The sequence below is a fragment of the Procambarus clarkii genome, chromosome 15, assembly GCF_040958095.1.
Source record: "Procambarus clarkii isolate CNS0578487 chromosome 15, FALCON_Pclarkii_2.0, whole genome shotgun sequence".
Taxonomy (NCBI): domain Eukaryota; kingdom Metazoa; phylum Arthropoda; class Malacostraca; order Decapoda; family Cambaridae; genus Procambarus; species Procambarus clarkii.
The window spans coordinates 6,402,812-6,416,934 of NC_091164.1; the positions used below are offsets into that span (position 1 = coordinate 6,402,812).

The 14,123-nt window shown below is 40.6% G+C and overlaps 2 protein-coding genes across 4 annotated transcripts in view; one reads left to right on the top strand and one right to left on the bottom strand.

The window, feature by feature from the left end:
- Positions 1-4,480, bottom strand: part of LOC123759091 (jmjC domain-containing protein 8) — a 41,195-nt gene extending 36,715 nt beyond the window's left edge. Inside the window, exon 1 of one of the 2 annotated variants that reach the window (XM_069324931.1) lies at positions 4,215-4,476. In XM_069324931.1, coding sequence (XP_069181032.1) covers positions 4,215-4,291 — 77 coding nt within the window. In that variant the 5' untranslated portion in view covers positions 4,292-4,476. Of the gene's footprint in view, positions 1-4,214 lie in introns of both variants that reach the window. The other variant, XM_069324932.1, reaches the window with a different exon arrangement.
- Positions 4,481-10,465: 5,985 nt separating this feature from the next.
- LOC123759092 (putative glucosylceramidase 3) overlaps positions 10,466-14,123 on the top strand; it is a 41,666-nt gene continuing 38,008 nt past the window's right edge. For both annotated transcript variants that reach the window (XM_045743944.2, XM_045743945.2), the window contains exon 1: positions 10,466-10,623. In XM_045743944.2, the coding sequence (XP_045599900.1) occupies positions 10,551-10,623 (73 nt within the window). In that variant the 5' untranslated portion in view covers positions 10,466-10,550. The remainder of the gene's footprint in view (positions 10,624-14,123) is intronic.

Here is a 14,123-nt window from a genome sequence, read left to right on the forward strand (position 1 = left end):
CTAGGGGTGGTTCTAGATAGAAAACTATCACCTGAGGACCACAAAGAATATTGTGCAAGGAGCCTATGCGATGCTTTCTAACTTCAGAATTGCATTTAAATACATGGATGGCGATATACTAAAGAAATTGTTCATGACTTGTTAGGCCAAAGCTAGAATATGCAGTTGTTGTGTGGTGCCCATATCTTAAGAAGCACATCAACAAACTGGAAAAGGTGCAAAGACATGCTACGAAGTGGCTCCCAGAACTGAAGGGCAAGAGCTACGAGGAGAGGTTGGAAGCATTGAACATGCCAAAACTAGAAGACAGAAGAAAAAGAGGTGATATGATCACTACATACAAAATAGTAACAGGGATTGATAAAATCGACAGGGAGGATTTCCTGAGACCTGGCACTTCAAGAACAAGAGGTCATAGATTTAAACTAGCTAAACACAGATGCCAAAGAAATATAAGAAAATTCACCTTCGCAAATAGAGTGGTAGACGGTTGGAACAAGTTAAGTGAGAAGGTGGTGGAGGCCAAGACCGTCAGTAGTTTCAAAGCGTTATATGACAAAGAGTGCTGGGAAGACGGGACACCACGAGCGTAGCTCTCATCCTGTAACTACACTTAGGTAATTACATGAAAGTAAAATGAAAAATGAAAATAAAGGAAAAAACAAGCTGCCGACCAGTGGGCAGAGAGCACCACGCCAACCAGACAAAGAAGGCACCAAGATAGCACCAAAACTGCACCAAAAGGCCCACCACGACAACAAAAACCCAAGGCCCGGCACAACCACAACACGTGCCAAGATCCAAAAAGATCAGCCTGCAAACCAGGAAGACCCCAGAAACCCAAACCCAGAAGGCAGAACTGGGTCACAAACGAGGTAACAAAAGCCCCCTGAACCCACAAAAGGTGCCCAAGAGGAAGAAACCTCCGGAACGAACCCAAAGGAATCCGGAAGAGCCCACACTTCCACATTTGCCGGTGGAATTACACCACAGTAGGGCAAAGCACAGCACCCAGACAGAACCCCCAGGGAAACGGCCAAAAACAGACCGAAAACCGAGGGACAAGGTGTGGGAGCAAACATAAACAGACAGGGACACTTGAGCCCAAATCCTAGGGGTCAGATCCAAAACAGACAGAAAAAGTAAAAACCGCTATAAAAACCAACACCCAAGCGTTCCCAGAGGAACAGAAGATGGGTATAAAACCCCAGAAAAGCAAAGAAACGGCAACAGGAGGATAAAATCCCTGAAAGTGAAAAAACTCGCCCAAAATGTGAGCTCCCACACACCAGTAGAGGTAAACAAACCCCAGCGCCGCCCTGGTGGCCAAGCGGGGAGTTATTCGTAGAAAAGAAAATGGCCACAACACCAAGGAGCCGTGACCGACGCAATAGAGCCGAAAACACGCCAGCAAATGTGGGAAGCAAGCAGACTAGAGGGACGAAAAACCCCCGCCCAGAAGCAGAAGACCCAGGAAGGGGCAAACAGCCCCAGAACTGCAAGCGGGCATCTTTCTTGAGGCATATAGAACATCTACGATTATTTACACATTTACATGAAATAAACATTGTTCTGAGAGTGAGAGTTTCTCCGTCGATCGATCTCTCCAGGGGTCGGAGCTCGGCTAATATAAAAGTACATGCATCTTCGCTTTAAATTTAAATATGCCCATAGTAAGGTATTTACAACAAAGCTTATATTTCTATCTTTCTTGCGACATATAAAAGTCTTACGTTTATTAACGAATCTGCATGAAATAGGAATTGTTCTGAGATGACTGCTGCAGGTTTCGAGCTCGACGAACGATAATAACGGCTACTTTTATACAACTACAAATATCTTCAGTTTTACTTAAAATATTTGCCTGGTAGAGGTTTTATATATACATCCCATTTCTATCTTTCTTCTGACTTATAAATAATTTTGGTTTAATAAGTTATTAAGATGTTTTCAACAATATTCTTTCGGCGTTTGTCTATTCCAACATGGGGGACCCTTTTGGAAACGTGATACTTGGGTTGACCCATCCCATAGTTGGGTCTGATTCCAACAAGGGTTCGAATATGTTCACTCATAGGATGAGTGATGCTGCCCAATAACCAAGTCCTCCAAAGCAAAAAAAAAAAAAAAAAAAAAATGAGTTAGGCAAGCTCTGCCTAAATTGTTTGGTTAGGTATAAGCTAGGATTTCGTTATGTTAGCTTAGAGGCAAGCTAGGTCTAGTTTGTGTTTGATTAGGTGCAAACTAAGCCTAGTTTATGTCTGATTAGGTGCAGGCTAGGTCTAGATTATGTCTGATTAGGTGTAGACTAGGTCTAGGTTATGTCTGATTAGGTGTAGGCTAGGACTAGGTTATGTCTGATAGGGTGCAGGCTAGGTCTAAGTTATGTCTGATAGGGTGTAGGCTAGGTTTAGGTTATGTCTGATTAGGTATTGGTTAGGTCTAGGTTATGTCTGATTAGGCGCAGGCTAGGGCTAGGTTCTGTCTGATAGGTGCAGGCCACATAATAAAAGTATTTGAAAGAGTGATCAGGAGTCAGGTCACTAGATTCATGGAAACCAATGACCTCCACAATCCAGGCCAACATGGATTTAGAGCAGGAAGATCATGCCTCTCACAGCTACTTGACCACTATGACAAAATCACTGAGGCATTATAGGAAAAACATAATGCAGATGTCATATACACAGATTTTGCAAAGGCATTCGACAAATGTGACCATGGAGTGATTGCACACAAAATGAGGTCAATGGGTATAACTGGTAAAGTAGGACGCTGGATACTCAATTTCCTGTCGAACAGAACACAAAGATTAGCAGTCAATCAATTAAAATCGAGTCCGAGCGCAGGTAAAAGCTCTGTACCCCAAGGTACAGTCCTTGCACCACTGCTGTTCCTTATTCTCATATCAGATATAGACAAAAACACAAGTCACAGCTTCGTGTCATCATTTGCAGATACAAAAATCAGCATGAAAATTACCTCTACTGAAGACATTGATAAACTACAAGCAGATATTAACAAAGTTTTCGATTGGGCAGCAGAAAATAACATCATGTTTAACGGTGATAAATTCCAGGTACTCAGATACGGCAAAAATGAGGATCTTAAACATAATACAGGGTACAAAACACAATCGAATCTGCCCATAGTAGGAAAACAGCATGTCAAGGATTTGGGAATAATGATGTCCGATGACCTAACATTTAGGGAGCATAACCAAACAAGTATTGCATCAGCCAGAGAAATGATAGGATGGATTATGAGAAGCTTCAAGTCCAGAGATCCCATCACAATGGTTGTACTCTTCAAGTCACTTGTGTTGTCCCGTCTTGAGTACTGCTCAGTACTCACTTCCCCCTTCAGAACAGGAGAGATTGCTGAAATTGAGGGAATACAGAGAACATATACGGCACGCATAGACGAGATAAAGCACCTAATTTATTGGGATCGTCTCAAAGCTCTCCAAATGTACTCACTAGAAAGGAGACGAGAGAGATACCAAATAATATACTCATGGAAAATACTGGAGACAGGTCCCAAATCTGCAGAGTAAAATAACAATGTACTGGAGTGAACGACATGGAAGAAATGCAGAATAGAACCAGTGAAGAGCAGAGGTGCCATGGGCACAATCAGAGAACACTGTATGAACATCAGAGGGCCACGGTTGTTCAACGTCCTACCAGCGAGCATCAGAAATATTACAGGAACAACCGTGGACATCTTCAAGAGGAAACTAGATTATTTCCTTCAATGAGTGCCGGACCAACCGGGCTGTGGTGGGTATGTGGGCCTGCGGGCCGCTCCAAGCAATAGCCTGGTGGACCAAACTCTCAAGTCAAGTCTGGCCCCGGGCCGGGCTTGGGGAGTAGAACTCCCAGAACCCCATCAACCAGGGTAGGTCTAAGTTATGTTTGATAGGTGCAGGCTAGGTCTAAGTTATGTTTGATAGGTGCAGGCTAGGTCTAAGTTATGTCTGATAGGGTGTAGGCTAAATCTTTGGGAGTTTGAATGGTGGGGCGACTTGTCCTGAACCCATCCACGCATTTCACCTTTACACAAACACTACAAACTGACCAACCAATCATACTTATGAATTGAAAAATGAATAAACTATGATGAACTCCGCCAACTTAGAACATCTAAAAAGTAGACATCATCCTTAACGTTTACTGTAAGTATAATTAACACAAAGTTACTATAAGCCTCACCATCCGCCTTGGTGCTGCGTCGCCCTCAGGACCCCACAGGCGCTAATCACCACCACCACCACCTCTACTGTCCTCATGCTGCCCTGGGGCCTCACACACACCGTACACACGGTACCTGGGGCCCTCACACACACCGTACACACGGTACCTGGGGCCCTCACACACACCGTACACACGGTACTTGGGACCCTCACACACACACGGTACCTGGGGCCTCACACACAAGGTGCCTGCATGGGGACCCCTCGCCGCGGTCGAGGGTAAGCCGTTCATTAGACGTAAACATTTATTTATTTATTTATTTATTTATTTATTTATTTATTTATTTATTTATTTATTTATTTATTTATTTATTTATTTATTTATTTATTTATTTATTTATTTATTTATTTATATACAAGAAGGTACATTGGGTTTGTGAGAATACATTGGACAGTACAGTATTTACACTCTTGTAAAGCCACTAGTACGCGCAGCGTTTCGGGCAGGTCCTTAATCTAACAGATAATTTTAAGTAGGTAATTTCTATCAGAATTGATAAATGATAACAAATACATTGCAAGAGAAAAATGAGATGAGAGAGCTTAGTAAGTATATTAAAGCACATTGTTCTATTAAAGCTCTGATTGATTACATTGACAGCTTGATTAGTAATTTAAACAAGATTAATAGACACCATACAGCAGATTGACAGCACATATAAGACAGCAATGATCACAATGGTAAATATGTTCAGATTGGGTACATAAAGATTGGGAGACTGGCAACAAGCCAGGGAGATTAGCAACAACCATTATGATAAGTTCCTTGACCTATACACATACACACACACACAACAGAGATATTAGAAAGAACTTTTTTAGTGTTAGAGTGGTTGACAAATGGAATGCATTAGGTGATATGGTGGAGGCTGCATGACTCCATACACAGTTTCAAGTGTAGATATGATAGAGCCCAATAAGCTCAGGAACCTGTACACCTGTTGATTGACGGTTGAGAGGCGAGACCAAAGAGCCAGAGCTCAACCCCCGCAAACACAACTAGGTGAGTACAACTAGGTGAGTACAGAGAGAGAGAGAGAGAGAGAGAGAGAGAGAGAGAGAGAGAGAGAGAGAGAGAGAGAGATCTGTGAAATAACTGAGACTCGCATACAAGACCAACTGGCTTATAAAATAAATAAATAAATGTTTATTTAGGTAAGGTACATACATACAAGAGATTTTACAAAGAATGATGGATTTATAGATAGGGCTAGTACATACAATGCCTAAAGCCACTATTTCTGATCTAGGAGGAATAAGACACCAACAGCATGGGGGCCTATTTATTTAATTAATAGTAGAACAAGTAAATAATTTTTTGCAGACCATGTTAATGAAGCAGCTAACTTGTATAATTTACAACAGCATAAAATATACATGTATAACTTGACTACACTACAACAATTTAATAACATTAATACATATGCTTATAGCCGGTAACTAAATAAAACATGGTCTGCAGATCGCCGAATCCTTATTATCTGTGTACAAGTAAGGCAAACGTTTAACATAATATTTTGACCAGGGGGAAAAAGACACAGGCCGATTGGGGCTTAAATTTTATTAGTAAATTAAATTCTGCAGAACATGTAAATAATATAAGTAGGAATTAACAAATGTAACATGTCCATGTCTGAGGACTAAATTAACTTAAAATGTACCCCCTTAGTAGTAAGCATAGCCTATTACATGGCAAACACGTTCTGCAGAAACCTAATGGCAGAAGAAATGTAATTAGAACTAGGTATAACAGTCAGGACACAAAGGGGAAATAAAGTGTATAGACACAACACTTAACGGAGCCCGACCAAGACATAATGGGAAATCCTAGAATTAACAGGCGGGCAGAAAATACCTAGTGACTGGGGAAAACTGATATGACAAATGGGAGAAGTTTTCCCAGGGCGTGAGGCCGGCCGCCAAGGAATAAGGAGAAGGGTTTCCTTACTCTTACTAGCACCTAGACTGGGCAAAGGATTAGCTGTGGACAGCGGGACACTTGGGGACCGGAGCTGCACCCCCACCGCAGGCCAGCTGGCTGGAACCCCCCCCCCCCCCGAAGGGCGAGGCCCGCTGGCCGCAAGGAGGCTTCAGAGTGGCAGAGCAACAACGTCCCGGACCTAGTCCGGGACGACTCAAATAGAAAACGGAACAGAACGTCACTTTTGTGAGTCGATTTCATTTCAAATTACGTCCAAATTTGGCCATAGTGCGCATACGAGCCAAAAGTGACGTTATTTTTAAGAGGACGGGTTGGCACAGCAGCCCTCTAAAATTTCTTTATTGAAGGTCAACATTGTTCGAAATGGATAACTAAAACTGGAACTGAATTCAGAATGTATCAGATTTATCATTTATACCAAGAGAGACAACAATGGCACTTTTCTGCACCGTGGGAAAATTACACCCTTTCCAATTTTAATCCCCCGTTTCCACCCAAGAAGCAAATTAGAGATCAGCATAAGCTTCGTTTTGAGGCAAAGCTCAACACCTCAGTCCATAGTGATGCTCTGTACACAGAGCATTCTTTCTCTCAAAACATATACACTGATGGTTCATTACACCGCACCACGGGTGCAGCTGGAAGTGCAGTTGTCCTGACAATGGGCGATGGCTTATATTTTGAGTGGGGAGTCCGTATAAACAACTGGGCCTCTACCCTTCTGACCGAACTATTTGCCTTACTTCTTGCATTGAATTGTGTACAAGTCTCCAAACTTGATACATTAACTGTAAGTGACTCTTTATGATCCTTAATTGCTCCCAACTCTTTAAGACATAACTGTAACATGCTCGTGTCTGAAGCTAGACAAAAATACAACAAAATTATTAATGATGGTAACAGAGTCCATTTCATGTGGACTCCATCTCATGCTGGCCTCTGAATGCATGATAGAACTAATGAGTTAGCCAAGGAATCTGCCTTTAAAGGACAAAATGAGTATAACCTTGGATTGTCACTAAACATTCTTAGAGCAATAGTACACCAAGAACTTCAACAAAATTTTGTAGCTCTGAGGCAAAGAGAAATCGACACCAGTAATTCCATCTGTCATCATACTATCATGCAAGAGGAGCCACACATCTATGGTTCATCCAATAAAATCTACAGACTTCTAGATGTTACTACTGCTCGGCTTACACTCGGTTACAAGTATCTCTGGGAATTCTCATTATCTGCTGATGTAGACCTGACCAAATGTAAACTGTGTCAACAAAATTATTCGCACACCTTCCGTCACTATGTGATGGAGTGTGAAAAGATAGGCGAATTCAGAGACAATTCTATAACTAATGTTCCAGCAAAGTGTAAATATTTCATTAAAAATGATCTGCTACCAGAAATCTTAGCCAAATATCCCAGTTTGCTAACTGGAGGTAGTAACTAAGTGATTGTAATCTTTCCACCGCTGCCCACTGGATGGGGGGCGGTGTGCAGGACAAACATATCAATTGTGACACTAACTCTCTGCATATATCAGTTGCTTAATTTAGAACCTGTACTTGAGGTCGATCTCGAACCCATTGATGATGTGACACTGTGTATTGAATTTTGTAACTAGCTCATCAAGATTGTAACTTGCTTAAATAAATGAATTCTGGGGTTCAGTTCCTGAGCCCATTATGTGCCTCTGTAACCCTTTCCACTACCGTCCACAAAATGGGTATGGGGTGTATAATAAATGAACTAAACTAACACTCTACTCTCCTTTCATTATACTACACGCTAATCTATCCCTATCTTACATACGGCATCTGTGCATGAGGTTCAACCACTGCAAATTACCTCAAACCCATCATCACTCAGCAAATATCTGCTATCAGAACTATAACAAAGTCTGTCCTCAGACAACACACATCCCCTCTGTTTAAGTCTCTTAACTTGCTAAACATACACTCACTCCACACATTCTCATGTGCTATTTATATGTACAAAACCTTGTTCCTAAGTACTAATCTTGATCTGAAACTTTTCCTTGATTGGCGTAATAAAACCCATTAGCACCACAACAGAAATAAATATCTCTTTGATATCCCCAGTCTAACTAAATCTGTGCAAACACTCCATGAAAATAAAAAGATTGTAGCGATTAGATTATCACAATAATATACTCGCTCCTAACGCATTATCCTAATGAGAGAAGCAAAACCCTTCTTAGTACTAATTATGGAACACAAACCTTTCTCTACTTCCAGTTAATATTCCTGCCAACCTTTGGAAAACGGTGAGGTGTTGCCCGAGCATATAAGCAGCAGAGTAGCGAATAATAACTAGTCTACTTTCAAGTGTGGTCTAGAACAGACACTTGCGAGATACTGTACCGACTCTCAGTGCGTAGTGCAGGCACCACTCCTGTGCCAGGTAAGTCCACTACGGGCTCACCATAGCCCGTGCTACTTCCCCCGCTCCTGTGCCAGGTAAGTTACGGGCTCACCATAGCCCGTGGTACTTGGAACTTGTTCCGAGTAGCTGAATCTATAACAACAACAACTCTCAGAGCGCTCACCTCACACCATTGCTCGCCAAAGTATCACCTGCATACTTCTGTATACTCGACCAAATATATATATATTCTCTTACTGTTTGTGTTTATTGTCACCATACTTTACGTAACAATAAAACCGTTACAAGAGTGTTCTTGAAAGTAAGAGTGTGGGAGCGCAGAGTGATCGAAACAAGGAAGTGAGTCTATGGACAGTACTCCCTAATGAATTAAAAAAAAATTCAACCTATGCCTTATTCAAAAGTAAAACAAAAAAATTACCTAATTTTATCCTCATAGTTTCCTACTTTGTGTTTCAAACTCACACTGTATCTTGTACTACCCACTATTCCAATATTAGTACTTAAGACATATATGTACTTAAGATTACCAGTGTAATCACATCTTATCAATCAAAATCAGAAATCAAAATATTAGATTAAGGACCTGCCCGAAACGATATGCTTGTTAGTAACTTTGCAAGAATGTACAAATACCAATCTTACGTAATCTCACAAACCCATTGTACCTTCTTGTGAATACAATTATTGTTATTATTATTATTATTAGTAGTAGTAATAACTTAAAACATTTAATAATAATAATAATAATAATAATATTTTATTTAGGTAAGGTACATACATACAATAAATTTTTACAAAGATTGGTTGACTTATAGGTAGAGCTAGTACATACAATGCCTAAAGCCACTATTACGCAAAGCGTTTCGGGCATGATAAACTTAAATGACAAGCTTAATACTAATTGAGCATACTGAGTAGATGAAAACAAGAAATGAAAACATAAATGAAAAAGCAGCACAAACACAAATATGTCGACAAACAGCGCTCTTTAAAGAAAAAACAGACATTGGTTGACAATAGAAGGGTAAGGTAGGTTACAGGGAATTTATTAGGTATAGCTTCGTTTTTAACTTAAACTGGTTGAGAGAGGTACAGTCTTTAACATGGTCGGGAAGGTCATTCCACATTCTGGGCCCCTTGATTTGTAGAGCATTTCTAGTTTGATTAAGTCGTACTCTAGGAATATCAAAACTGTATTTATTTCTGGTGTGGTGCTCATGGGTTCTGTTACAACCTTCTATGAAGCTTTTGAGATCAGGATTGGCATTATAGTTTAGCGTTTTATATATGTATAATACACATGAGAGAATGTGCAGAGACTTAATGTCTAACATATTCAGAGATTTGAGTAGGGGTACCGAGTGATGTCTGGGGCCAGAGTTGGATATTGTCCTAATAGCAGCTTTGTGTTGAGTAATTAGAGGACGTAAGTGATTTTGGGTAGTAGAGCCCCAAGCACAAATACCATAGTTGAGATATGGATAGATAAGGGAGTAATAGAGAGTCACCAGGACAGGGCGTGGTACATAATATCTGATCTTAGAAAGAATGCCCACAGTTTTTGAAACTTTTTTTGATATATTTAGAATGTGTCCCTGGTATTTAGTATTTCACAACCCTAAGTACCTTGTATATAATTAAATAAATAAAGTAATGAATTAATTAATAAAAGCTTAGTAAATATCAGCAAGGATTTCAATGTAAATCCACATCGCTTTTCTAAATATGAAATTATTGGTTCATTTGTTGCAGGAAAATACGATAAGAGTGCATGAGAACTGAGAGGGGAAGGGTTACGCGGGTGGAGCAGAGTGCCTGGGAACACACCAGGAGCCACCAAGTGTCAGCTGTGCCTGGTATCTATGCAGTGTATATATATTTAGACAGCAATATATAGCACCACTGTACAACAGGAGTGTGATACAGTGGAAGAGTTCCCACAGCAAGATGGCACAGCATCTTCCAGTCATGAAGACTGTGGTACTGGCGCTTGTCTTACTAGGCTATGCCTCAGCCCAAGGTAAGATCCTCCTGCCTGTTGCCCTCCCTCCAACACCACATTATAACCCGTCCAACTGATACAACGGCGCATTTTGATGTATACTCTAAGGAAAAAAAATCGTCGTACTAGAAAATGGTAGCGGCTCGTTAAATTGACGTACTGTTCCGTTTTATGTTTAGGGTCCTGTGGTAGGGTAGGAGAGAAGCAGTTTAGTACGACAGTTTTTTGACGTTGGTAGGACAGGCTGCATAATGAATCAATTTTAATGTGTTGTTCAAAGATAAACACAAGCTCTTCCACATTAACCGCCATCCTCAGACTACCAGTCACTGGGGACCGATCGACTGACAATTTGGAATTTTCTAAAACTTATTTTATTTCACTAGTTTCACCATTGGTTTACTTAATTGTTTTTAATAAGATATTTATTCCATGGTTTATTTATAATGAATAAAGTATTGATTTTCAATACTCATAGTAGATTAGTGTATACTGGCAGCAGGTTTTCTTTTAAACATGTCTCATTGAATATGACCGCATATAGGTCATATTCAGGCATATCCTAAGCCATAGCCATAGTCTATGGCAATGTTAAGACACACAAACCAGGTAACCCACTATGCCAAATAATCAGCCAAATACCAACTCCAACCTATCACCTGGCAAAAAGACTTAACGAACTCCTAACTCCATACACTTCAAGTAAGTGCAGTCTACAATCATCAGCAGATTTCCTAGGAATAATCAAATCTACCCAGCCCGATGGAATCATTGCTTCTCTGGACGTCGAATCCCTATTCACCAACGTCCCAGTCGACACAACCATAGGAATGATACTGGAGAGAGTATACAGAGACGAGAGCACCCCCAAATTAGACATACCTGAGCCACACTTGAAGAGTCTTCTCGAAGCATGTACAAAGGAAGCCCCTTTCATCAGTCCACAAGGAGACATGTATCTACAAATAGACGGAGTAGCAATGGGCTCCCCCTTAGGAGTTTTATTTGTTAATTTTTTTATGGGAACCATCGAAGACAGAGTCTTCAGCAGCAGACAGAAACCAACTGTATATTGCCGTTATGTACATGACATATTCGTAATGGTAAAAGACTCAGATGAACTAATTGATCTAAAAAGCCGTCTAGAGAGAGAGTCAGTACTCCGATCTACACATGAAAATAGTGAAAATAACAGTCTGCCATTCTTGGATGTACTAATAACAAAAACAGGAACCTCTTTAAGCACCAACGTATATACTAAGCCCACCAGCATAGGATTATGCCTGAACGGTAGAAGTGAGTGCCCCCAAAGATACAAAGCCAGTGTTCTCAATGCTTATATTCGTCGAGCGCTTACCCACTGCTCTGAATGGATCAACGTGAGTAGAGAGTTTGAAAGAGTAACTCAGGTATTGGTGAACAACGGATATAGTAACGCGGAAATAAACGCTGCTATAAGAAGACACTTGGACCGATGGTATAATCCTGAACCTAGAACAGAAACCACAATACCTCCAATAAAATTATATTACAAATCAACCATGCACAGTGAACATATAAAAGAGGAAAGAAATAATCCGTAAAGGAGTAAAAAGCATTACTCCTAACCAAAACATAGACCTGATCATATTCTACAAAACCAAGAAGACTTCCGAACTCCTTATCAAAAACAGCCCGAAGCCGACGGAGAACCCTCTACAGCAGTCAAGCGTTGTATACATGTTCACATGCCTCCACAAAGGATGTAACCATCAATCTAAGTACATAGGTATGACGTCGACCAAGCTGACGAGGCGTTTGACCTGCCATCTTCAATCCGGTGCCCCCAGGAATCACATGAGACAAGCCCACGACATCACCCTAACAAGAGAAATGTTGAACAAAAATACCTGTATAATAGACAAAACCCAAGATGCAAGAAGATTACAAATTCTTGAAGCAATTCACATAAGAATAGAACAACCTACCATGAACACCCAAATCACGGAACTATTTACTCTACCCACCATGAGAGTAAGGGCAAGACCAGAACATAACGATGCCAACACAGAAGACACTGTTCAACGTAACAGGCCAATTACACCTGATTAATCTTTGTATGTAGATAAAAGCTGCCTCTTATGGGCCAATAGGCCTTCCGCAGTTACCTCTATTTTTATGTTCTTATGTTTCACCCCCATTTATCCCTTATGCATCCCCGATGTTTTCACCTTTATTGTCTTATCACCTGACCTAGTGCGGGTATAAATCAGCCAGTTCTGAAAATTCTTTTCACTTGAGAATGAACCATGGAGGTTCGAAACGTTGTGCAAATTGTATAAATAAGTGTAATACATTCTATAGTAATTCACTTCTTTTCTTCACCTTGAAATTACGAAAATGAGTTTTGGAGAACTCCTCTTTCATCTAAGCCCTGATGCTAAGAAAATAGTTAGAGGGATAGACGCCCTAAATCAGAAGATAGTATATATAAGCTTTGACAATCTTTCTTCATATGACAGGTTAACAGGTAGAACAAAGATTACCATTTATATATGGATAACTATTATAAGTCGGTTTGAATGAGTGAATTGCTGCTTGAAGATAGGTATATACACGTGTGGTACTATCAGATTGCATCGTGGTGAGCCTAAAACCCTTCAGATCCAAGCAAAGGGTAAAATGCCAGCAGATACAATTGCGAACACATTGATACCAAAATGAAAGACATATGACGAGAATTGAGGTAACCAAAGTGAAAAGAGTGTTCACATTACATTGCACTAGAGTGCTCCCGGGTTACTTTCTCTCACTTTCTCTGTTTTGTGCGGATGGTCCGCCGTGCATTCATCACGTCAGCGGGTGGAGCTCGCTGCTGTTTTTGACATTTCATGCATATATTCCAGTTGGAAATTCTATTGCGAACACATTGATACCAAAATGAAAGACCTAGGATGACAATTGAGGTGACCAGAATGAAAAGAGTGTATACATTTTATCGCTCTTGTGCGCTCCCTGGTAACACGCTCTCGCTTTCTCTGTTTGTTGCGGATGGTAAGCCGGGCTTTTGGAGTTTATATGCCTTTAGTCCTGTAGAGAATTCTATTGCGAACACATTGATGCTAAATTGAAAAACCTAGGATGAGAATTGAGGTAACAAAGTTGAAAAGGGTATACACTTTTCAGTATTACCACGCTCTCTAATGTAATGAGAGTTGCCTGAGGGTGGCTCAGCTTTCTTTTTCCGGTACCCTTGGCCTACATTCATCTTGTCGGCGGGTGGAGCGCGCTGCTGTCTTTGACATTATATGCACATAGTTCTGTTGGGAATTCTATTGCGAACGCATTGATACCAAAATGAAAGACATAGGACGAGAATTAAGGTGACAAAGTTAAAAAGAGTATACACTTTTCAGTATTTCCGCACACTACCAGGGAATGTCCAAAAAAAAAATGGAGAGAGTGGAGGGGTAACTTGCCCAAAACGCGAAAGTGTTTGGGGAGATTAACTTTCGTTCAATACTATTATGCAAGAGCGA